The sequence below is a fragment of the Salvelinus namaycush genome, chromosome 19, assembly GCF_016432855.1.
Source record: "Salvelinus namaycush isolate Seneca chromosome 19, SaNama_1.0, whole genome shotgun sequence".
Lineage (NCBI taxonomy): Eukaryota > Metazoa > Chordata > Actinopteri > Salmoniformes > Salmonidae > Salvelinus > Salvelinus namaycush.
In genome coordinates this window covers 13,979,849-14,005,796 of record NC_052325.1, presented here as the reverse complement: position 1 = coordinate 14,005,796, position 25,948 = coordinate 13,979,849, and the positions used below count along the sequence as shown (strand labels likewise).

At 43.0% G+C, this 25,948-nt stretch overlaps 1 protein-coding gene across 1 annotated transcript; it reads left to right on the top strand.

The window, feature by feature from the left end:
- The first annotated feature begins 559 nt into the window (after nt 1-559).
- LOC120063903 (OX-2 membrane glycoprotein-like) lies at nt 560-25,923 on the top strand. The gene is made up of 6 exons (XM_039014216.1): nt 560-632; nt 816-1,136; nt 4,280-4,609; nt 20,473-20,757; nt 25,403-25,507; nt 25,868-25,923. Exons 1-6 carry the CDS (start codon nt 560-562, stop codon nt 25,921-25,923), a joined length of 1,170 nt encoding a protein of 389 aa, XP_038870144.1.
- Nucleotides 25,924-25,948: the final 25 nt, after the last annotated feature.

Sequence of the window (25,948 nt, the reverse complement as noted above, 5' to 3'; positions counted from 1 at the left end):
ATCTTATTCAAGAAAGTGAAGCGATTGCATTTTACTACACAGCCCTTTCCATTTTAGGCAAAACTCAAAACAGCCTTTGTTTTTCTTTGAGGTGGGCTAGGCTTTATTCAATTGGATATTTCAAAAGCAAATGCTGGGTTCATGATCATTTATCCTCAATGGACTCAATTGTAGCCTCGGTAGAGCATGGCAACCATTGAATCAAAGGAAAGGCTTGTGTGTAATGGGTGTGGCTGATCCCTTGATGATGGAATGATGCCCTGCATTTTGCCTTAAAATGTCTAAGTTAACTGATCCTATATCTGCACTTCAAAGGCAGATTTCAATACGGGCTTAACCCAAATTCATGTGTGTCATCTTTCCTAGGAGACCGAGCGTAAGATGAGACTCCTATAAACCACTCAAGAAGCGTGTTCATACCGTAAGTTGAAGTCTTTTGGATGATGGCACAGACAGAGGTTATTTGGAACTATTTTAGTTAATGAGTGACTTACCCTGGTCTTGGAGAGCTTTGAACTTTGACCCCAGTCCAATGCCTCTACTCTGCCCAATGCAGACTATGATGTGTGAGTCCTCCCTGATGCGATGCCTGCAACTGTGTGTGTCCCTACTGATGGTGGTCAGACTGCAGTGTGAGTGGACATAGCACTAGACATATTGACAAATTGTTCTTTTTATTAGGAAGTTCACTTATATTGTAGCAATGCACGTTTCCACCAACCAATATGTTGTACACAGTGCTAGACATTTTACATGCCACAAGTTGTTTGACTGATCTGCGATCCCTGTTGACCCCTCCCCTATCCGTGTCCCAGGCAAGGTAACGGCTCCTGAGCGCGTGGAGGCCCCAGTGGAGCTCCCCTTCACTCTGTCCTGCATGGTGTCCAAGGAGCATGGGGACAGCCTGAAACAGGTGCGCTGGCTGGATGTCCAGAACAAGACTCTGTTGACCTACGAGCCCAGCCAGAAGGACAGCGTGAGCGGCCAGCAGCATGTAGAGCTGGCCCCCTCCCCCAAGGACACCTCAGCCATCACCATCCGCAGGGTGGGCTTCAGAGACGAGGGCTGCTACACATGCATTTTTGACCTGTACCCCTCGGGATCGCAGGAGGGACACACCTGCCTCACCGTCACATGTAAGTAGAGGAGACCGTTCAGATTGACTCTGCCATTGCGGTGTCACTCTTTGATAGTAGTCTAAGGCTCACACCTGAGTACATGAGCATATGCCAATCATTGTTTCATCATTTTCACTTTCATGTGTGTCTCTTTCCTGCCCTCCTTCCCTCCCTCCTTCTGAATCGGTGATCTTAGGAGTTAATATGCCAACTGAGAGGAACAGAAAGAAAGGACTGAATGTTCTGGTCAGCGGCTTGGGCACTCTGATAAAGTTTAAGAGGAGGCTGTTATTGTTTCTGATTAAAATGTAAACTCTATTTTCTGCACATCCTTTTGTTTGGTGCCCTACATTGTTCTCAGTGGACTCTCAGTGCATGCTACCTATCTGGAGATAAGAAAAACGAATCACACGCCTTTCCCTATTCACTCCTCTTTTGATTAACCTCTACCAGGGTTCCCAAACTGGCGGGTGATTTTATTTCATTGTTGGACATAAGACTGAAAACACCAACATGCAACATTTTCTCCAGCGTGCCAGTGGCCATCGTGCCCACTGAAGTCTGTTACAACGACGAACTGCAGTCAGGAAAAGACCCTTGCGAGGTCGACGAGCACGCAGATGAGCTTCCCTGAGCCGGTCTCAGACAGTTTGTGCAGAAATTGTTTGGTTTTGCACACCCGCCGTTTCATCAGCTGTCTGGGTGGCTGGTCTCAGACAATCCCGCAGGTGTAGAAGCTGGATGTGGAGGTCCTGGCCTGGTTACACGTGGTCTGCGGTTGGGAGGCCGGTTGTATGTACTGCTAAATTCTCTAAAACGACATTGGAGGCAGCTTATGGTAGAGAAATGAACATTCAAAGGCTCTGGTGGACATTCCTGCAGTCAGCATGCCAATTGCACGCTCCTTCAAAACTTGAGACATCTGTGGCATTCTGTTGTGTGACAAATCTGCACATTTTACAGTGGCCTTTTATTGTCCCCGGCACAAGGTGCACCTGTGTAATGATCATGCTGTTTAATCAGCATCTTGATATGCCACACCTGTTAGGTAGATGGATTATTTTGACAAAGGAGAAATCAAATTCTATTTGTCACATGCGCCCAATAAAACGGGTGTAGACTTTACCGTGAAATCCTTAAGAGCCCTTTACCAAAAATGCAGTTCAAGAAATAGAGTTAAAAGTTCTCTAGGATAGGGGGCAGCATTTTCACGTTTGGATGAAAAGCATACCCACATTCAACTGCCAGCTACTCATCCCCAGAAGATAAGATATGCATATTGTTAGTAGATTTGGATAGAAAACACTCTGAAGTTTCTAAAAACGGTTAAAACGGAATCATGTCTGTGAGTATAACATATTTTGAGGTCACTCTTTTCAATGGATTTTCATTGGCCTTCTTGCAGTTCCTACCGCTTCCACTGGATGTCAACAGTCTTTAGAAATTGGTTGCGGGTTTTTCCTTTGTGTAATGAAGAAGTACGGCCATTTTGAATCAGGGTCACTTGTTGTGTACTGTTTGTTAGAGGCGCATGACCAGCTAGCTACAGTTTGTTTTAATCCTGTATTGAACACAGATCATCCTGTCTTCAATTTTATTGATTATTTACGTTAAATACCTAAAGTTGTATTACAAAAGTAGTTTGAAATGTTTTGGCAAAGTTTACAGGTAACTTTTGAGATATTTTGTATTCATGTTTTTCTGGATCAAACGCGCCAAATAAATGGACATTTTGGATATATATCGACGGAATTAATCGAACAAAAGGACCATTTGTGATGTTTATGGGACATATTGGAGTGCCAACAACAGAAGCTCGTCAAAGGTTGGGCATGAATTATATTTTTATTTCTGCGTTTTGTGTCGCGCCTGCAGTGTTGAAATATGCTTCTCTCTCTGTTTACTATGGTGCTATCCTCAGATAATGGCATCGTTTGCTTTCGCCGAAAAGCCTATTTGAATTCTGACATGTTGGCTGGATTCACAACCAGTGTAGCTTTAATTTAGTATCTTTCATGTGTGATTTTAATGAAAGTTTGATTTTTATAGTAATTTATTTGAATATGGCGCTCTGCATTTTCTCTGGCTTTTGGCCAAGTGAGACAGTAGCGTCCCGCCTAAACTCAGATTTTTGGACATAAATATGAACTTTACCGAACAAAACATACATGTATTGTGTAACATGAAGTCCTATGAGTGTCATCTGATGAAGATCATCAAAGGTTAGTGATTAATTTTATCTCAATTTCTGCTTTTTGTTACTCCTCTTTTTGGCTGGAAAAATGGCTGTGTTTTTCTGTGGCTGTGTTTTTCTGTACTGACCTAACATAATCGTTTTGGTGTGCTTTCGCTGTAAATCCTTTTTGAAATCAGACATGTTGGCTGGATTCACAACAAGTGTAGCATTAATTTGGTGTCTTTCATGTGTGATTTCATGAAAGTTAGATTTTTATAGTAATTATTTGAATTTGGCGCTCTGCATTTTTACTGACTTTTGGCCAAGTGGGACGTTAGCGTCCCACATATCCCAGAGAAGTTAAGAAAATATTTACTAAATAAAAAGTAACCAATAAAATAACAATAATGAGGCTATATACAGGGGGTACCGGTACAGAGTCAATGTGCGGGTGTACAGGTAAGTCGAGGTCATTTGTACATGTAGGTAGGGGTAAAGTGACTATACATATATAATAAATGCTCACTAACATGGGTGTAAAAAATAAATAAAAATTGTGCACAAAATTTGAGCGAAGTAAGCTTTATGGGAAATTTCTAATCTTTTATTTCAGCTCATGAAACATAGGATCAACACTTTAAATGATGAATTTATATTTTTGTTCAGTGTAGTTTATGATCCCTGTTCTATACTATAGAGATGTCAAGACTCCCATCCCCATGTGTTTTGTTTTATGTTCCCATATCAGCATTTTAAATAGAAGCTGTGGGAGCATACTCATGTGTTATTGATGGGTCCTGTGTGGTTACTGACCACTGGCTGAGGGATGCTCATACTGACAAACAGAAACAGCTGTTGCAGACAGAAAGCTAGATGCACAGATAGCATACCATAGTGCGTGTGTGTGTACTCGTCTGTCTGTCTCTCTGTCTGTGTGTCTGCCTTTTTCAGCCTGTGTTAGCATGTTCTTTCCTCTCTCCTCCAGCCCGTGTGACTACAGAGGGTAACAAGACAGCGGTGAGTGGTAAGGCGGCAGCCCTGTCTTGCTCCTATGGCCTGCCAGAGAAGGTACAGCAAGTGCTTTGGAGACATACAGCAAAGCAGCGGGACTCAAGCGCAGTAGCCTCCTATGCCAAATACAGCGATCCCATGATCGAGCCACCCTACCAGGAGAGGGCCAGGCTGACCCCCTCCCTCTCCCACAGCCAGCTGTCCATCAGACCGGTCATCATCCAGGATGAGGGCTGCTACACCTGCGAGTACCACACCTACCCAGCTGGCACCAAGAGCGCTACCGTCTGCCTCACTGTCTTTGGTAGGGTTAAATTAAACATCCTCCTCACTGTCTATAGTAATGACAATAGATTATAATGCCAGCATACCTACCTTCAGGTGCTTGTGTTTTACACTGTGCTGTATGGGTGTAACTCAGAGTGTGAGCCTGAGTAGTGCATGATGTTTGAATCCCCAGCATGATAGTTAATGATACAGACCTGACTGTGCTGAACGAACCAGACTGGTGAATGCTCTTTCACTCCGTAGAGTACAGTAATATACAGTGCAGACCCTAAGGTGAGGAATAATATGATATGCTGCTATTGTGTTTGGCTGATGGTGGACAATGTACTCTGAAATATTAGATTACAGCAGTGGAATGTTTTTGTTTGCTTTTGCATAGTTTCACCTAGTGAAGAGGGGGGGAGAATTTGATGTGGGTGTGAATGTATGTGTGTTCATGGGCTCTGACCTCTGTCTCCACTGACAGCATTCACAGTCTTAAATGATGGAAACTATAGTAGTGACAGTGAAAGAGGCAGTACAACAATATGCAGCTCCTCCTAGTTTGATTACTGCTGCTACAGTATGCTATAGCACAGAGGTGCTCCCTGAACAGCCGTATATTATATATGTGGGTTGGGACTGGGCAGGTCAGGAGTACTGCACCTGCAGTCAGCTCTGAAGGGATCGAGGTAGAAAGGAGTGTCTCTACACACTGCTTTTCCTGACATGGGAATGGCTGAGATGGAGAGGTACAGTCTGTAGGGCTGTGTAATTAATGGATGTTGCTGGTAATGACTCTTCAGTGATGAGGTTCAGATGGGATTACATCCAGATGGGTTATTTCCCTGATTTACTGTAAAAAGCATGAGACCCATGCACAAGTACGCGTGCATGCACATACAGTACACACACGCATTGTTCATTTCCGTGTCAAATCAGTGTTTGATTATCATTAGTTTTCTGTCTGTTTGAAGTTGTGGTGTTTGTGTGATTAAGTGAAACAGAAACCCAGGCTGGTGGTGTGTCTGCCTGAGGGAGCACTGCCAGAGAGTTTACATTAGCACTGAAGAATGGATCTATTAAAGGGAGAGGGGGGTGTAAAGTGTGACACCCAAAGTCATGACTGTATTACTGTTTCACGCAGACAGTGATCCCTACTGTCTCATCAACCCTCCCTCTCTCGCGGCTTTCACCTTTCTATCTCTCCTTTTCCCTTTTTCGCTCACTCACTCTCCGTCTTTTCCCTTTCAGCCCAGTCAAACAGCAAGGCTTTTGTCTCAAATGGAACTGCCAACGATTCCAGCAGAAAAGCGTGAGAGATGCCGGAGATAACAATTTTCTTGCACTTTCTTCACCACTGTCAACTCACTTTCTCTCTCACACTCTCTCTACTTCTATCGCTGTCTCTATCGCTGTCTCTATCGCTGTCTCTGTTGCTGTCTCTACTTCTATTGCTCTCTGTCTCTCTCTCGCTCATTAATGTACTGTATGATATCACAGTGCAATGTTCCGTTGTTTGAATTCCTCTAGGGTTTGCCCCACCTCTACCACAGATCTTCTCCAGGTTGTTGGTTCATATGATTAAGTGTAGAAATGCCTGTGAAGACACTGCTGCTGTCAGGGCCAAATATCTGTGGCCAATTCCATTGAATAATATTCCTTCCACAGCTCTGAGGACACAACATTTTAAACAGAGGCGATGTGTTGCTTATGGAGCTCAAGTACACACGTACAATGCATTTTAAAAGTATTTAGACCCCCTCACTTTTTCCACATTTTGTTACGTTACAGCCTTATTCTAAAATGGATTTTTGTTTCCATAAGTATTCAGAGCCTTTGCTATGAGACTCGAAATTGAGCTCAGGTGCATCCTGTTTCCATTGATCATCCTTGAGATGTTTCTACAATTTGATTGGAGTCCACCTGTGGTAAATTCAATTGATTGGAAAGGCACACACCTGTCTGTATAAGGTCCCACAGTTGACAGTGCTTGTCAGAGCAAAAACCAAGCCATGAGGTTGAAGGAATTGTCCATAGAGCTCCGAGACAGGATTGTGTCGAGGCACAGATCTGGGAAAGCGTACCAAAACATTTCTGCAGCATTTGTATTTATTAGGGATCCCAATTAGTTACTGCTCTTCCTGGGGTCCAAACGCATTAAAGCACTTACATTACATATAAAACAAAAGATACAACAATACATCATATAACATTATTACACCACTACATATCTACAATACAAAATGTTTAATACCACCATACAACAATTTCACAATGTATGCGTATGCATGTCTCCTCACAATCCCCTTTGTTCCATAAGGTGTATTTTTACCTGTTTAAAAAAAAATCTGATTCTACTGCTTGCATCACTTACCTGATGTGGAATAGAGTTCATTCAGCTTGTCAATAGCTCTTACAAAAACAAGTAGTGATGAAGTCAATCTCTCTTCCACTTTGAGCCATGAGAGATTGACATGCATGTCATTAATGTTCACTTTCCGTGTACTTTTAAGGGCCAGCAGTGCTGTCCTGTTCTGAGCCAACTGCAATTTTCCTAAGTCCCTCTTTGTGGCATCTGCCCAAACTACTGAACAGTAGTCTAGGTGTGACAAAACTAGGGCTTGTAGGATTTGCCTTGTTGATAGTATTGTAAAGAAGGCAGAGCAGCACTTAATTATGGACGTACTTCTCCCCATTTTAGCTACTGTTGTATCAATGTGTTATGACCATGGCAGTTTACAATCCATGGTTAGTCCAAGCAGTTTAGTCACCTCAACTTGCAAAATTCATTATGAGATGTAGTTGTGGTTTAGGGTTTAGTGAATGATTTGTCCCAAATACAATGCTTTTAGTTTTGGAAATATTTAGGACTAACTTATTCCTTGCTACACATTCCGAAACTAACTGCAGCACTTTAAGTGTTGCAGTCATTTCAGTTGCTGTAGTAGCTGACGTGTATAGTGTTGAGTCATCCGCATACATAGACATGTCGGTAGTAAATATTCTTGTCTTTCATAATTTTGTCAGATGTACTTGGATGTGTAGTGTCAGTGTTTTTTGCAGGCATGTCATACCTAAGTTTGCTTATCTTGCCAATGAAAGTGATTGAAGTAGCAATATCAGTGGGTTTTGTAATGAATGAGCCATCTGATTCAATGAATGATGGAGTCGAGTTTCCCTTTTTTCCCAAAATGTCATTTTAAGGTGCTCCAAAGCTTTTTACTATCATTCTTTAAATAATTTATAGTATCATAGTACTTTCATAGTATAGCTTCATAGTATAGTTTCTTTTTCTTTTTATGTAGTTTAGTCACATGATTTCTTAATTTGCAGTACATTTGCCAATCAGTTGGGCTGTCAGACTTATTTGCCATACCTTTTGCCTCATCCCTCTCAACCATAACATTTTTCAATTCCTCATCAATCCAAGGGGATTTAACAGTTTTTACAGTCATTTTCTTAATGGGTACGTGCTTAATAGTAACTGGAATAACACATTTCATAATTGTGTCTGGTTGCTCCTCATTACACACCACAGACCAGCAAATATTTTTCACATTATCAACATATGAATCACTACAAAACTTCTTGTATGACATCTTATACATTATATTAGGCTCAGCCTTTGGAACTTTGGTTTTCATAGATATGGCTACTTATTTGGGATCACTGCATCCTATTGATGTGGATACTACTTTAAAGCAAATTTTGGCAGCATTAGTAAAGATGTGATCAATGCATGTTCATGATTTCATTCCTGTGCTGATTGTAAATTCCCTGGTAGGTTGGTTGACAACCTGAACCAGGTTGCAGGCACTGGTTACTGTTTGAAGTTTTTGAGTGGGCAGCTTGATGAGAGCCAGTCAATATTTAAATCACCCAGAAAATATACTTTTCTGTTGATACCACATACATTATCAAGCATTTCACACATATTATCCAGAAACTGACTGTTAGAACTTGGTGGTCTATAGCAGCTTCCCACAACAATTGGTTTAAGGTGAGGTAGATGAACCTGTAGCCATATTACTTCAACAGTATTTAACATGAGATCAAATCAAATATATTTATATAGCCCTTCGTACATCAGCTGATATCTCAAAGTGCTGTACAGAAGCCCAGCCTAAAACACCAAACAGCAAGCAATGCAGGTGTTAAAAGCACGGTGGCTAGGAAGAACTCCCTAGAAAGGCCAAAACCTAGGAAGAAACCTAGAGGAACCAGGCTATGAGGGGTGGCCAGTCCTCTTCTGGCTGTGCCGGGTGGAGATTATGAACATTTGAACATCTTGGCCATGTTCTGTTATAAATGACCAGCATGGTCAAATAATAATAATCACAGTAGTTGTCGAGGGTGCAGCACCTCAGGAGTAAATGTCAGTTGACTTTTCATAGCCGACCATTAAGTGTATCTCTACTGCTCCTGCGGTCTCTAGAGAGTTGAAAACAGCAGGTCTGGGACAGGTAGCACGTCCGGTGAACAGGTCAGGGTTCCATAGTCGCAGGCAGAACAGTTGGCCAGGTGAACTGGGGACAGCAAGGAGTCATCATGTCAGGTCGTCCTGAGGCATGGTCCTAGGGCTCAGGTCCTCCGAGAGAGAGAAAGAAAGAGAGAGAAGGAGAGAATTAGAGAGAGCATACTTAAATTCACACAGGACACCGGATAAGACAGAAGTACTCCAGATATAACAAACTGACCCTAGCCCCCCGACACATAAACTAATGCAGCATAAATACTGGAGGCTGAGACAGGAGGGGTCAGGAGACACTGTGGCCCCATCTGATGATACCCCCGGACAGGGCCAAACAGGAAGGATATAACCCCACCCACTTTGCCAAGGCACAGCCCCCACACCACTAGAGGGATATCTTCAACCACCAACTTACCATCCTGAGACAAGGCCGAGTATTGCCCACAAAGATCTCCGCCACGGCGCAACCCAAGGGGGGGCGTTAACCCAGACAGGAGATCACGTCAGTGACTCAACCCACTCAAGTGACGCACCCCTCCAAGGGACGGCATGGAAGAGCACCAGTAAGCCAGTGACTCAGCCCCTGTAATAGGGTTAGAGGCAGATAATCTCAGTGGAGAGAGGGGAACCGGCCAGGCAGAGACAGCAAGGGCGGTTCGTTGCTCCAGAGCCTTTCCGTTCACCTTCACACTCCTGGGCCAGACTACACTCAATCATAGGACCTACTGAAGAGATGAGTCTTCAGTAAAGACTTAAAGGTTGAGACCGAGTCTGCGTCTCTCACATGGGTAGGTAGACCATTCCGTAAAAATGGAGATCTATAGGAGAAAGCCCTGCCTCCAGCTGTTTGCTTAGAAATTCTAGGGACAATTAGGAGGCCTGCGTCTTGTGACCGTAGCGTACGTGTAGGTAGGTACGGCAGGACCAACTCGGAAAGATAGGTAGGAGCAAGCCCATGTAACACTTTGTAGGTTAACAGTAAAACCTTGAAATCAGCCCTTGCCTTAACAGGAAGCCAGTGTAGGGAGGCTAGCACTGGAGTAATACGATCAATTTTTTGGGTTCTAGTCAGGATTCTAGTAGCCGTATTTAGCACTAACTGAAGTTTATTTAGTGCTTTATCCCGGGTAGCCGAAAAGTAGAGCATTGCAGTAGTCCAACCTAGAAGCAACAAAAGCATGGATTAATTTTTCTGCTGCATTTTTGGACAGAATTTCTGATTTTTGCAATGTTACGTAGATGGAAAAAAGCTGTCCTTGAAACAGTCTTGATATGTTCGTCAAAAGAGAGATCAGGGTCCAGAGTAACGCCGAGGTCCTTCAGTTTTATTTGAGACGACTTTACAACCATCAAGATTAATTGTCAGATTTAACAGAAGATCTCTTTGTTTCTTGGGACCTAGAACAAGCATCTCTGTTTTGTCCGAGTTTAAAAGTAGAAAGTTTTCAGCCATCCACTTCCTTATGTCTGAAACACAGGCTTGTAGCGAGGGCAATTTTGGGGCTTCACCATGTTCCATTGAAATGTACAGCTGTGTGTCATCCGCATAGCAGTGAAAGTTAACAATATGTTTTCGAAGGACATCCCCAAGAGGTAAAATATATAGTGAAAACAATAGTGGTCCTAAAACGGAACCTTGAGGAACACCGAAATGTACAGTTGATTTGTCAGAGGACAAACCATTCACAGAGACAAACTGATATCTTTCCGACAGATAAGATCTAAACCAGGCCATTACTTGTCCATGTAGACCAATTTGGGTTTCCAATTTCTCCAAAAGAATGTGGTGATCGACGGTATCAAAGGCAGCACTAAGGTCTAGTAGCACGAGGACAGATGCAGAGCCTCGGTCTGATGCCATTAAAAGGTAATTTACCACCTTCACAAGTGCAGTCTCAGTGCTATGATGGGGTCTAAAACCAGACTGAAGCATTTCGTATATATTGTTTTTCTTCAGGAAGGCAGTGAGTTGCTGCGCAACAGCTTTTTCTAAAATTTGAGAGGAATGGAAGATTCGATATAGGCCGATTTTTAGTTTTTTATATTTTCTGGGTCAAGGTTTGGTGTTTTCAAGAGAGGCTTTATTACTGCCACTTTTAGTGAGTTTGGTATGTAATGAAATTCATGAAGCAGCTCTTTAAGTAGTTTAGTTGGAATAGGGTCCAGTATGCAGCTTGAAGGTTTAGAGGCCATGATTATTTTCATCATTGTGTCAAGAGATATAGTACTAAAACACTTAAGTGTCTCTCTTGATCCTAGGTCCTGGCAGAGTTGTGCAGACTCAGGACAGCTGAGCTTAGGAGGAATACGCAGATTTAAAGAGGAGTCCGTAATTTGCTTTCTAATGATCATGATCTTTTCCTCAAAGAAGTTCATGAATTTATTACTGCTGAAGTGAAAGCCATCCTCACTTGGGGAATGCTGCTTTTAGTTAGCTTTGCGACAGTATCAAAAATAAATTTAGGATTGTTCTAGGATTTTCCTCAATTAAGTTTGAAGAATAGGATGATCGAGCAGCAGTGAGGGCTCTTCGATACTGCACGGTACTGTCTTTCCAAGCTAGTCGGAAGACTTCCAGTTTGGTGTGGCGCCATTTCCGTTCCAATTTTCTGGAAGCTTGCTTCAGAGCTCGGGTATTTTCTGTATACCAGGGAGCTAGTTTCTTATGGCAAATGTTTTTAGGGGTGCAACTGCATCTAGGGTATTGCGCAAGGTTAAATTGAGTTCCTCAGTTAGGTGGTTAATTGATTTTTGTCCTCTGACGTCCTTGGGTAGGCAGAATGAGTCTGGAAGGGCATCAAGGAATCTTTGTGTTGTCTGAGAATTTATAGCACAACTTTTGATGCTCCTTGGTTGGGGTCTGAGCAGATTATTTGTTGCGATTGCAAACATAATAAAATGGTGGTCTGATAGTCCAGGATTATGAGGAAAAACATTAAGATCTACAACATTTATTCCATGGGACAAAACTAGGTCCAGAGTATGACTGTGGCAGTGAGTAGGTCCAGAGACATGTTGGACAAAACCCACTGAGTCGATGATGGCTCCGAAAGCCTTTTGGAGTGGGTCTGTGGACTTTTCCATGTGAATATTAAAATCACCAAAGATTTGAATATTATCTGCTATGACTACAAGGTCCGATAGGAACTCAGTGAGGAACGCTGTATATGGCCCAGGAGGCCTGTAAACAGTAGCTATAAAAAGTGATTTTGTAGGCTGCATAGATTTCATGACTAGAAGTTCAAAAGATGAAAACGTCATTTTTTGGGGTGGTAAATTGAAATTTGCTATCGTAAATGTTAGCAACACCTCCACCTTTGCGGGATGCACGGGGGATATGGTCACTAGTGTAACCAGGAGGTGAGGCCTCATTCAACACAGTAAATTCATCAGGCTTAAGCCATGTTTCAGTCAGGCCAATCACATCAATATTATGATCAGTGATTAGTTCATTGACTATAACTGCCTTTGAAGTGAGGGATCTAACATTAAGTAGCCCTATTTTGAGATGTGAGGTATCACGATCTCTTTCAATAATGGCAGGAATGGAGGAGGTCTTTATCCTAGTGAGATTGCTAAGGCGAACACCGCCATGTTTAGTTTCGCCCCACCTAGGTCGAGGCACAGACAGTCTCAATGGGGATAGCTGAGCTGACTACACTGACTATGCTAGTGGCAGACTCCACTAAGCTGGCAGGCTGGCTAACGCTAGATAAACTAATATCATCAACCATGTGTAGTTAACTAGTGATTTATGATTGATTGATTGTTTTTTATAAGATAAGTTTAATGCTAGCTAGCAACTTACCTTGGCTTCTTACTGCATTCGCGTAACAGGCAGGCTCCTCGTGGAGTGCAATGAGAGGCAGGTGGTTACAGCGTTGGACTAGTTAACTGTAAGGTTGCAAGATTGAATCCCGGAGCTGACAAGGTAAAATTCTGTCGTTCTGCCCCTGAACAGGCAGTTAACCCACTGTTCCTAGGCCATCATTGAAAATAAGAATGTGTTCTTAACTGACTTGACTAGTTAAATAAAGGTGTTTTGCCATTCCGATTAATCAGTCGACCTCTAGTCTGGGAGCAAGACATCTGTGTCCGCGACGGGGCTGGTTTTCTTTTTGTAATCCGTGATTGACTGCCACATATGTCTCGTGTTTGAGCCGTTGAATTGTGACTCTACTTTGTCTCTATACTGGCACTTTGCTTGTTTAATTGCCTTGCGGAGGGAATATTTGCACTGTTTTGTATTTGGTTGTGTTTCCGGTCGCCTTGCCATGATTAAAAGTGGTGGTTCGCGCGAATGCTGCCATCAATCCACGGTTTATGGTTAGGGAAGGTTTTAATGGTCAGAGATGGAACGACGTCTCCGATGCACTTGCTAATAAACTCGCTCACCGAGTCAGCGTATACGTCAATGTTATTGTTTGAGGCTATCTGGAACATATCCAAGTCCACGTGATCGAAGCAATCTTGAGGCGTGGAATCCGATTGGTCAGACCAGCGTTGTATTGACCTGTGCATGGGTGTTTCCTGTTTTAGTTTCTGTCTATAGGCTGGGAGCAACAAAATAGACTCATGGTCAGATGTGCCGAAGGCAGGGTGGGGGAGGGCTTTGTATGCATCGCAAAAGTTTAAGTAGCAATGATCCAGAAAGCTACCAGCTCTTGTCGCACATTTGATATGCTGATAGAATATAGGAAGTATGGTTCTTAGGTTAGCTTTGTTAAAATCCCCCACTACAATAAATGCAGCCTCAGGATGTATGGTTTTCATAGTCTAGTGAAGTTCTTTCAGGGCCGTCGAGGGATCTGCTTTGTGGGGTTATACACGGCTGTGACTATAATCTTAGATAATGCCGGTCGGCATTTGATTGTAAGGAATTCTAGGTCTGGTGAACAAAAGGACTTTAGTTCCTGTATGTTGTTGTGATTACACCATGAGTTGTTAATCATAAGGTAGACACCCCCGCCCTTCTTCTTACCAGAGAGATGTTTGTTTCTGTTGGCATGATGCGTGAAGAAATCGGGTGGCTGTACCGACTCTGACAACATATCCTGTGTGAGCCATGTTTCCGTGAAACAGAGAACGTTACAATCTCTGTCTCTCTGGAAGGCAACTCGTGCAACTCGTCCACGTTGTTATCTAGAGATTTTACATTGGCGAGTAATATGCTCGGAAGTGGTGGATGGTGTCCTCGCCTTCTGAGTCTGACCAGTAGGCCGCTCCATCTGCCTCTTCTGCGGCGACCGCATTGTTTTGGCTCGGCCTCTGGGATAAGATCGCATTTCCAGAGTGGAGGTTGGAATAAAGGATCCGCTTCGGGAAAGACATATCCCTGGTCGTAATGATGGTAAGTTGACATCGCTTTTATATCCAATAGTTCTTCTCGGCTGTATGTAATAACACTTGATAATTTCTAGGTTAACAATGTAAGAAATAATACATAAAAAAACAAATAACTACATAGTTTTCTAAGAACCTAAAGTGAGGTGACCATCTCTGTCGGCGCCATCTTGCACTGAGGTATTCAGGGAAATTAGGGGGACATGCATTAACTTCTTGCGACTACAGGGGGTGCTGTTCCGAATTAGCATTTTGTCGTCTCCAAATTAAACTGCCTAGTACTCAATTCTTGCTCGTACAATATGCATATTATTAATTCTATTGGATAGAAAACACTTTCTAGTTTCATACAACGTTGGAATTATGTCTGTGGGTGACCCAGAACTCTTTCTACAGCGAAATCCATGACAGACAGTGAAAGGTCTGAGAGCGAAGCTCTGGTTTCAGATCAGTTTTTAAGGTCTCTGTGTATCCTATGGAACGACACGAACTGCACCCGCCTTCCCCTGGATGTCAGTAACCAATGAGAAGTGGAATGGGCCTTCTAGGTAGCTCTCAGAGGTTATAAAAGACCAAGGAGTGAGAGTAGCCCCCCTTTCGACGCTCGCCCTTACGCAGGAAGGGACCTCCGGATGCCATTTTCAGAGGCTCGGTTATCAACGTGAAATGTATCCGTCTGTAATTTAATTCGATATAGGAGTTAGAAACATCATAAGGTAGTTAATTTAAACCGTTTTATAGCAATTTATATCCGTTTAGTGCGATTTTGATGCATTTCTATGTGAAGCACCGGGCACGTTTCGGGGTCCCGGTCGAACGTTAGCGGGCATTTCGACGGACAAAGGACATCTTTCGACCAAAAGAAGATTAGACCCAAGAAAGAATACATTGCCCAAGAATCTGATGGAAAATCACCTCATAGTAAGTAATATTTAATATGATAAATCGTTGTTCTGTCGAAATATTTTAAACGCATATTTCGCCATCTTGTTTTCTATCCCTTCGCTTGGCGAACCCTGTATTGCACAGTAAGGATAATTTTAGAAATGTAAATCAGCGATTGCATTAAGAACTAATTTGTCTTTCGATTCCTGTCAACCCTGTATTTTTTAGTCAAGTATATGATTAGCTATTGATTAAACTAGATCACTCTGAAAGATGGCGACCGACTTTTCCATGCTGGTTTTGCTACCATCTTCATTGTATAACCACGGTTTTTTATGGCTAAATATGCACATTTTCGAACAAACAATATATGTATGTTGTAATATGATGTTACAGGAGTGTCAACGGAAGAATTCTGAGAAGGTTAGTGAAAAAATTAATATCTTTTGGCGATGATTACGTTATCGCTCTCTGGCTTGAATTGATGCTCTGGTATTGTTTGCAAATGTGGTATGCTAACTTATCGATTTATTGTGTTTTCGCTGTAAAACGCTTAGAAAATCTGAAATATTGTCTGAAATCACAAGATCTGTGTCTTTCCATTGCTATGCTTTGTCTATTTTTATGAAATGTTTTATGATGAGTAAATTGGTCATACACGTTGCTCTCTCTAGTAATTCTAGTCCAGTTGTGACTGTGGGTGCAATTGTAAACTGTGATTTCTACCTGAAATATGCACATTTTTCTAACAAAACCTATCCTATACCATAAATATGTTATCAGACTGTCATCTGAGGAGGTTTTTTCTTGGTTAGTGGCTATCAATATCTTAGTTTAGCCGAATTGGTGATAGCTACTGGTGGAGAGAGAAAATGGTGGACAAAGGAAAAATGGTGTATTTTGCTAACGTGGTTAGCTAATAGATTTACATATTGTGTCTTCCCTGTAAAACATTTTAAAAAACAGAAATGATGGGGTTATTCACAAGATCTGTATCTTTCATCTGGTGTCTTGGACTTGTGATTTAATGATATTTAGATGCTACTATTTAATTGTGACGCTATGCTAGCTATGCTAATCAGTGTGGGGGGGGTGGGGGGTGATCCCGGATCCGGGATTGAGGTTCAATCTCTGTCTCTCTGGAAGGCAACTCGTGCAACTCGTCCACGTTGTTATCTAGAGATTTTACATTGGCGAGTAATATGCTCGGAAGTGGTGGATGGTGTCCTCGCCTTCTGAGTCTGACCAGTAGGCCGCTCCATCTGCCTCTTCTGCGGCGACCGCATTGTTTTGGCTCGGCCTCTGGGATAAGATCGCATTTCCAGAGTGGAGGTTGGAATAAAGGATCCGCTTCGGGAAAGACATATCCCTGGTCGTAATGATGGTAAGTTGACATCGCTTTTATATCCAATAGTTCTTCTCGGCTGTATGTAATAACACTTGATAATTTCTAGGTTAACAATGTAAGAAATAATACATAAAAAAACAAATAACTACATAGTTTTCTAAGAACCTAAAGTGAGGTGACCATCTCTGTCGGCGCCATCTTGCACTGAGGTATTCAGGGAAATTAGGGGGACATGCATTAAGTTACTTACATTGTGTCTGCCAATGCCCCTAGGATAATGTACATTTGTTGCAGCATTTTGACGACACAATGGTAGGGATTAACAGAGCTGGTCTTGGTCATTGATAAGCCATTGTTTCAACGCAGCCTTGAAATGCATTTAGAGTCCAGGAGCCAAGATGATTTGGATGGACTCTGTCATTCCTGTAGAGCAGTGGTTCCCAAACTTGTTATAGTCCCGTACCCCTTCAAACATTCAACCTCCAGCCTGCGTACCCCCTCTAGCACCAGGGTCAGCGCACTCTCAAATGTTGTTTTTTGCCATCATTGTAAGCCTGCCACACACACACTATACGATATATGTATTCAACATAAGAATGCGTGTGAGTTTGTCACAACCCGGCTCGTGGGAAGTGACAAAGAACTCTTATAGGACCAGAGCACAGATAATAATCAATAATTTTGTTATTTTGTGAATAACTCACCACAGGTTAATGAGAAGGGTGTGCTTGAAAGGATGCAAATAACTCTGCCATGTTGGGTTTTATTGGAGAGAGTCGGTCTTAAATCATTTTCCACACACAGTCTGTGCCTGTATTTCATTTTCATGCTAGTGAGGGCAGAGAATCCACTCTCATGTAGGTACGTGGTTGCAAAGGGCATCTGTGTCTTAACAGCACGATTTGCCAAGGCAAGAAACTCAGCGCAGCCCTATCCAGAAATCTGGCAGTGGCTTCTGATTTGAATTCAATTTTCACAGAACAGCTTGTTGCAATTTCGATGAGGCTCTCTTGTTCAGATATCAGTAAGTGGACTGGAGGCAGAGCATGAAAGGGATAACGAATCCAGTTGTTTGTGTCGTCAGTTTCGGGAAAGTAATTGCGCACCCAGCTCACTCAGGTGTTTGGCTATATCACATTTGACATTGTCCGTAAGCTTGAGTTCATTTGCACACAAAACAATCATGCAATGATGGAAAGACCTGTGTGTTGTCCTTGTTAATGCAGACAGAGAAGAGCTCCAACTTCTTAATCATAGCCTCAATTTTGTCCCGCACATTGAATATAGTTGCGGAGAGTCCCTGTAATCCCAGATTCAGATCATTCAGGCGAGAAAATCATCCAGATAGGCCAGTTGTGTGAGAAACTCGTCATCATGCAAGAAAAAAACAAAACGTGTCAATACCTTGCCCCTTGATAACCAGTATGTTGTAAACGTTTACATGGTCGCTGCCCATATCAGTGCATAATGCAAAAAATACATGAGAGTTCAGGGGCCTTGCTTTAACAAAGTTAACCATTTTCACTGTAGTGTCCAAAGTGTTTTTCAAGCTGTCAGGCATTCCCTTGGCAGTAAGAGCCTCTCGGTGGATGCTGCAGTGTACCCAAGTGGCGTCGGGAGCAACTGTTGCATGCGCGTTACCACTCCACTATGTCTCTCTCATGGCTTTTGCGTCATCTGTACAGATACCAACACATCTTGACCACCAAAGTCCATTCGATGTCACAAAGCTGTCCAGTACTTTAAAAATATCCTCTCCTGTTGTCCTGGTTTCCAGTGGTTTGCAGAAGAGGATGTCTTCTTTAATTGACCCCCCATAAACATAACGGACATATACCAGGAGCTGTGCCAGGCCCGCCACGTCTGTCTCATCCAGCTGTAACGCATGTAATTCACTGGCTTGTATGCGAATCAGTAATTGTTTCAGAACATCTCCTGCCATGTCACTGATGCATCGTGAAGGTGTTGTTTGATTAAGACATTGTCTCTATAGTTTTTTGGGGCCTTTTCCCCCAGCATTGTCCCAGCCATTTCCGCAGCAGCAGGAATAATTAAGTCCTCCACAATAGTATGGGGCTTTCCTGTCTTAGCCACTCGGTAGCTCACCATATAAGACGCTTCTAGCCCCTTCTTATTAATGGTATCTGTTGCTTTTATGTGCATGTCTTACTACTCGAAAGTCGTCTTTATTCTCGCTCAAAATACTCCCGTGGACTATTTTTCAAATTGTCATGTTTCGTTTCTAAATGTCTGCACAAGAGTGAAGGTTTCCCGCGAGAGAGTAATGGTTCACGTGATTGGATGTTAATTATTTGACATTATGTTATTTCGCTGAACACTAGATGGTTTAATTTTCATTTTGGGCAGTGAAACGAGGCTACTCAGGCGAGGGGGGGGGGGAAACTCACCCAAATGTATCGCCACATTGGAAAATATAAATGTACTGTTTGAAGGTGTGAGGATTATATATATTTTTTTATCAATCACATTTTTATTTGGCATACCCCCGACGGCATTGCTCGTTCCCAAGTTTGGGAATACCTGCTGTAGAGTATCTTCTGTTTCCAGAAGGTGTCAGTTATCTTTAAAAGTGATTCCAGCAGAGCTACAGTAATATTTTTGACAGATGTATAATGCCAGTAGCCTGCTGAATCTTTCACACCAGCGGCTCAATGATGGTACTGGACCTGAAATTATTGGCCGTTTAAAAAAAAAAAAAGTTTTTTAATGCAAAAATCAGTTCTTTTAAAATACATTTTCAGATGTTCCAAGCTAGCCCTCCTGATGTTGTTTGACCCCACATGGACTATGACAGCGTCCGCTCCCAGCATCTGTCGTAGAACAGACGGACTGTACTCGTGCTCCTGAGTAGCACAGGGTTTTTGCATTGGGAACTGAGATGTTTCTCACCATAGAGTTGCTGGTGATGTTGAATGGGCCAGTCTCTCAGGCAGCCTCACGGTCTGATGAGGGTGGGAGCTCTGAGGAACTGAACCCGAGGTACAAGCTACAGGAAAGGGAGACAGAACAAAGGACGAAGATGCAGGTACCTACGGATCCGATCTCAAATGGGAATGGAAATCAATTAACCGAGGTCTCTCGTTCAGCTTACGTTGCGCTGGGAGTCTAGATAGGATCGAGGGAAAGCAAAGTCCAGAGAGATCCTTGATGAAAGCGCTCAAGACCTCAGCCTGGAGCGAAGGTTCACCTTCCAAATTGCAGAGGAGAATGTGAGAAACTCTCCAAATGCAGGTGTGCCAAGCTTGTAGCGTCATTCCCAAGAAGACTCAAGGCTGTAATCGCTGCCAAAGGTGCTTCAACAAAGTACTGACTAAAGGGTCTGAATACTTATGTAAATGTGATATTTCCATTTATTTTTGATAATTTTCAAAAATGTCTAAACCTGTTTTTGCTTTGTCATTATGGGGTATTGTGTGTAGATTGAAGGGGGGAAACTATTTAATACATTTTAGAATGAGGCTGTAACGTAACAGAATTTGGAAAAAGTCAAGATCTAAATACTTTACGAATGCACTGTATTCACAAGCTTAATGTATTCACACATTGATATCATCTGTGACATTGATTCTCTGCCCAAATAAGTTTGGATATCCTCTGTTTATCTTTCTTAACTATACTCTGTTATTGACATCAGAATCACAAAACTAGACACGTCAGTTGTTAACTTGGTGTAACCCAACTGAAGCTTTTAGATTTTCTTTTGTGTTCCAGGTAATCAAAAAGAGTCTCTATCCAGGACCTAGTCATAGTTAAAGTAGGTCACCCAACTGAAGAACGCTAATTCAGTAAACCCAATATTGATTTTTGGTTGTATCTGTGTCTTCCCCAGTACTGCCTAAGCCCCAGGTGAGCTACAAGAGCACGTCTCCAGGGGTTATTGAGGCCAACTGTACAGCTGTGTCCCGGCCCCCGGCGGAGATAGTGTGGAACGTGGAGAGGGACAACCGAACTATGGGACCCCCTGTGACATCACAGCTCCAGCAGGGGGATGGGACCACCCTGGTCATCAGCACCCTCAACGTCCAATCAGGGCTGCTGAAGGATGTGTCCGTCAAATGTCTGGTCCACCATAAGGGTCTGGAGTCACCCATCGCTGTTTCTATGAACACCAAGAGTGAGTGAGACACACACACACACACACACACACACACACATTGGGAGGATGCAAATATCTCAATTTTTATTGGCTTCGAGCTTACACTTGTTTTTAAGTTAGCTGCTTTGGGAAAAAGTAGCCTGACCAAACCAAAGCCAAGAATACTGATCCCTGAGGGATGGATGAACATTGTCTGGCAAACATTAATGACTTATCGTAAACAGTGTGTAAGAGTTTAGATCTGTTTTTGTTGAAGTCATTGCCAAGCAGGTTTAGTTTACACGCCCAAAGGGTCACCTCCAAAATGATTGTCTCCCTTGATAAAGATGAGCAAAAAAGACTATGAAGTAAATAATACAAATACTGAGCTATATTGCTATTTCGTTTAACAACAATTTTTTTTCTCAAAAAGATAAGGGTCAAAATGATTCGCACCCCTGTTTCAGTACTTTATGCAACTTCCCTTGTGAGGACAACGACACAGACTTTTTCTATAATGTTTTATGAGATTGGAGAACACATTGGGAGGGATCTTAGACCGTTACTCCATACAAAATCTTTACAAACCCTTTAAATCCTTTGGTCTGCGCTTGTGGACTGCCCTCTTCAATTCAAACCCCAGGTTTTCAATGGGATTGAAGTCTGGAAACTGATATGGCCACTGCGAAATTTAGATTTTGTGGTGAAATTACATTTCTTTGGGGATTTTGACTTGTGCTTGGTTGGGGTCATTGTCTTGCAGCCCAATAAGATCAAAAATCATCACCATATTTTATTGTAGATATTAGGTTATTTCCTGCACAGGCATCCTTTTCGATGCCAAACCCACTGCTGGTGTATGTGACCTATTTTCGACTAATCTGACCATAGCACCCGGTTCCCATCCTAGTGCCAGTGCCGTTTAGCAAACTCAAAGCGTTTACATTCTTGGTTGCTCCCAATTAAGCCTTTTTTTCTGACAACCCTTCCAGAAAGCCTATTAGCGTGCAGGTTGCGTCTAATTGTAGATTTGGAGACCCCAAGATGCGACAAAGTTCTGTAATTCTCAAAGCTCTCCCTCGCCCTCCATTTGGCAAATCTGACCACAATTCTATCCTCCTGATTCCTGTTTACAATCAAAAAATAAAGGAGGAAGCACCAGTGACTTGGTCTATGAAGCAGATGCTAAACTACAGGACTGTTTTGCTAGCACAGACTGGAATATGTTCCGGGATTCTTCCGATGGCATTGAGGAGAACACCACATCAGTCACTGGCTTTATCAATAAGTGCATCGAGCACGTCGTCCCCACAGTGACTGTAAATACATACCCCAACCAGAAGCCATGGATTACAGGCAACATTGGCACAGAGCTGCCGCTTTCAGGGAGCGGGACTCTAACCCGGAAGCCTATAAGAAATCCTGCTTATGCCCTCCGACGAACCATCAAAAAGGCAAAACTTCAATACAGGACTAAGATCGACTCGTACTACACCGGCTCCGACACTCGTCGGATGTGGCAGGGCTTGCAAATTATTACAGACAACAAAGGGAAGCACAGCTGAGAGCTGCCCAGTGACACGAGCCTACCAGGCGAGCTAAATAACTTCTATGCTCGCTTCGAGGCAAGAAACACTGAAACATGCATGAGAGCAACAGCTGTTCAGGACGACTGTGTGATCACGCTCTCCGCAGCCGATGTGAGTAAAACCTTTCAACAGGTCAACATTCACAAGGCCGCAGGGCCAGATGGATTACCAGGACGTGTACTCCGAGCATGTGCTGACCAACTGGCAAGTGTCTTCACTGACATTTTCAACCTCTGTCTGTGTGTAATACCAACATGTTTCAAGCAGACCACCATAGTCCCTGTGCCCAAGAACACTAAGGTAACCTGCCTAAATGACTACCAACCCGTAGCACTCACGTTTGTAGCCATGAAATGCTTTGAAAGGCAGGTCTATGGCTCACATCAACACCATTATCCCAGAAACGCTAGACCCACTCCAATTTGCATACCGCACCAACAGATCCACAGATGATGCCATCTCTATTGCACTCCACACTGCCCTTTCCCACCTGGACAAAAGGAACACCTATGTGAGAATGCTATTCATTGACTACAGCTCAGCTTTCAACACCATAGTGCACTCAAAGCTCATCACTAAGCTAAGGAACCTGGGACTAAACACCTCCCTCTGCAACTGGATCCTAGACATCCTGACGGGCCGCCGTGGTAAGGCTAGGTAACAACAAATCCGCCACGCTGATCCTCAACACGGGGGCCCCTCGGGTGCATGCTCAGTCCCCTTCTGTACTCCCTGTTCATGACTGTACGGCCAGGCATGACTCCAACACCATCAAGTTTGCCGATGACACAACAGTGGTAGGCCTGATCACCGGCAATGACGAGACAGCCTATAGGGAGGAGGTCAGAGACCTGACTGTGTGGTGCAAGGACCACAACCTCTCACTCAATGTGATCAACAATAAGGAGATGATTGTGGACTACAGGAAAAGGAGGACTGAGCACACCCCCATTCTCATCGAAGGGGATTTGGCGTCCTTGGCGTCCATCACCAACAAACTAACATGGTCCAAGCACACCAAGACAGTCGTGAAGAGGGCACGACAAAACGTATTCTTCCTAAAGACTGAAAAGATTTGACATGGGTCCTCAGATCCTCAAAAGGTTTTACAGCTGCACCATCGAGAGCATCTTGACTGGTTGCATCCCTGCCTGGTATGGCAACTGCTCGGCCTCCGACCGCAAGGCACTACAGAGGGTAGTGCGTACGGCCCAGTACATCACCGGGGTCAAGCTTCCTGCCATCCAGGACCTATATAGATATATATATATATTACTGCTCAAAAAAATACACTTAAACAACACAATGTAACTCCAAGTCAATCACACTTCTGTGAAATCAAACTGTCCACTTAGGAAGCAACACTGATTGACAATAAATTTCACATGCTGTTGTGCAAATGGAATAGACAAAAGGTGGAAATTATAGGCAATTAGCAAGACACCCCCAATAAAGGAGTGGTTCTGCAGGTGGTGACCACAGACCACTTCTCAGTTCCTATGCTTCCTGGCTGATGTTTTGGTCACTTTTGAATGCTGGCGGTGCTTTCACTCTAGTGGTAGCATGAGACGGAGTCTACAACCCACACAAGTGGCTCAGGTAGTGCAGCTCATCCAGGATGGCACATCAATGCGAGCTGTGGCAAGAAGGTTTGCTGTGTCTGTCAGCGTAGTGTCCAGAGCATGGAGGCGCTACCAGGAGACAGGCCAGTACATCAGGAGACGTGGAGGAGGCCGTAGGAGGGCAACAACCCAGCAGCAGGACCGCTACCTCCGCCTTTGTGCAAGGAGGAGCACTGCCAGAGCCCTGCAAAATGACCTCCAGCAGCACCCTACCTGCAATGTACATAATTACTTCAATTACCTCTCCACCGGTGCCCCCGCACATATGACACATTGACTCTGTACCGGTACCCCCTGTATATTGTGATTTACTGCTGCTCTTTAATTATTTGTTTTTCTAACTTTTTCTTTTTGGTATTTTCTTTCTTTCTTGCATTGTTGCTTAAGGGCTTGTAAGTAAGCATTTCACTGTAAGGTCTACACCTGTTGTAGTCTGCGCATGTGACAAGTACAATTTGATTTTATTTGAATCTGTGGCCCTTGGATTTCCTTTGCCTCCTGAAACATCTTCCTCACTGTGTGTGAGGACAAGATACTGTACATATGCGTCCTTTTACAGCAAGTTTACCACTGTTCCAGTGGTTTTAAATGTCTTATTGCCCTAGTAATGGTAAGTGGTATATTTATTTATATATAAAAAAAAAAATGTTTACCCATTGTTGATGTGGATTTATGAAGGCCAAGTCTAGCTGTTAAGAGCGTTGAGCCAGTAATCAAAAGATTGCTGGTTAGAATCCCCAAGCCGACTATGTGAAGAATCTGTCCATATGCCTTTGAGCAGAGCACTTAACCCTAATTGCTCCTGTAAGTCGCTCTGGATAAGAGCGTCTTCGAAATTACTTAAATGTAAAATGTAATGTAAATGTCTCTTAATTTTTTTGTTCTTTGCCTTTCCCCATGGTAATGGATGACAAAGTGTTTATACCCCAGTGAAACGGGAAGCCATGGAAGGCCACAATTCTGCTGTTTCTTAAACTGAGATTAATTTAAAGTAGTATGTTGTTGCTGATTCGATTTTTTTTAATACGAATATTTAGAGGTGTCAATTATCAGCACCCATCTGTTTGAGATTAGTTGTATTACTTGTTCAACAAAATGTATTTCTCAAAGTGATTGGGAAATTATATTACTTTACATTAATACATAATTTTGTTGTTGCATACAATATACTGTAGCTCAGTATTTGTTTTGTTTATTTTTGTACTTTTTGCTCCATCTTTATCAATTGTACCAATAATTATGTGAGGTGACTGTACATAATGAAATGAAAACTGTTCATCTGAAGCTGTTTAAACCAATTAACATTCTTGATACTTTTATGAAGTTTGATTTGTGGGCAGATTTTTTTTCCTCTCTCAATCCTCTCTCTCTCTCGCTCGCTCACTGAATCTGTCTCTTGATCCTCTGTCTCTCGATATCCTCTATCTCATCAGTTTCTATCGCTGTTCTTTCTCCCTCCCTCTCCCTGTCTAGTTGGGACAGCTTTGACCATCCTGATCTCGGTGACCACTGTAGCTGCTCTGCTGGTCATAAGTCTCTGCTTCTGCCTCTGGAAATGTTTCTTGCGGAAAGAAGACGGTGAGTGTGTGTGTATCCCCCTCCATCGACCGATCTCAATGGAGGTGTTCACTTCCCCCATAAGAGTCCTTATCCAAGAACAATACTTTTTAACTTTGGCCCAGAGGAAAGCGGGAGAAAGGTCCTCCTCGGTTTCTGTGTGAGAAATGTTCTGACCTCATTGACCTTGCTGGCTATTTTTGAGCTCTCAGGCTAATCGTTGTCACCACCATGATTCCATGCAGCTGGGATAGGGTTTTTCTCCAGGATTCATTCAGGGTGTGTTTCTGTGTGTATTGTGGGAATTGTGTAACTACAGTGTGTTTGTCCTGTGTATGTCTCTTGTGTGAGTGCTACAGTATAGTGTTCCTGTTCCTTCAGTTTCCTGGTATGTTCTGGCATGTGTTGAAGTTTTCCTGACGGCCTCACCACCTTGACATTCATTTCAGAGGAAGTTGATCT

What these genes read in the sequence shown, in the direction of transcription:
- LOC120063903 (XM_039014216.1), top strand. Translation starts at nt 560, where the DNA reads ATGATGTGTGAGTCCTCCCTGATGCGATGCCTGCAACTGTGTGTGTCC. An exon ending in CACCTGCCTCACCGTCACAT is followed by an intron (nt 1,137 to 4,279) that starts GTAAGTAGAGGA and finishes TCTCTCCTCCAG; the next exon opens with CCCGTGTGACTACAGAGGGT. An exon ending in TGTTTCTATGAACACCAAGA is followed by an intron (nt 20,758 to 25,402) that starts GTGAGTGAGACA and finishes CTCCCTGTCTAG; the next exon opens with TTGGGACAGCTTTGACCATC.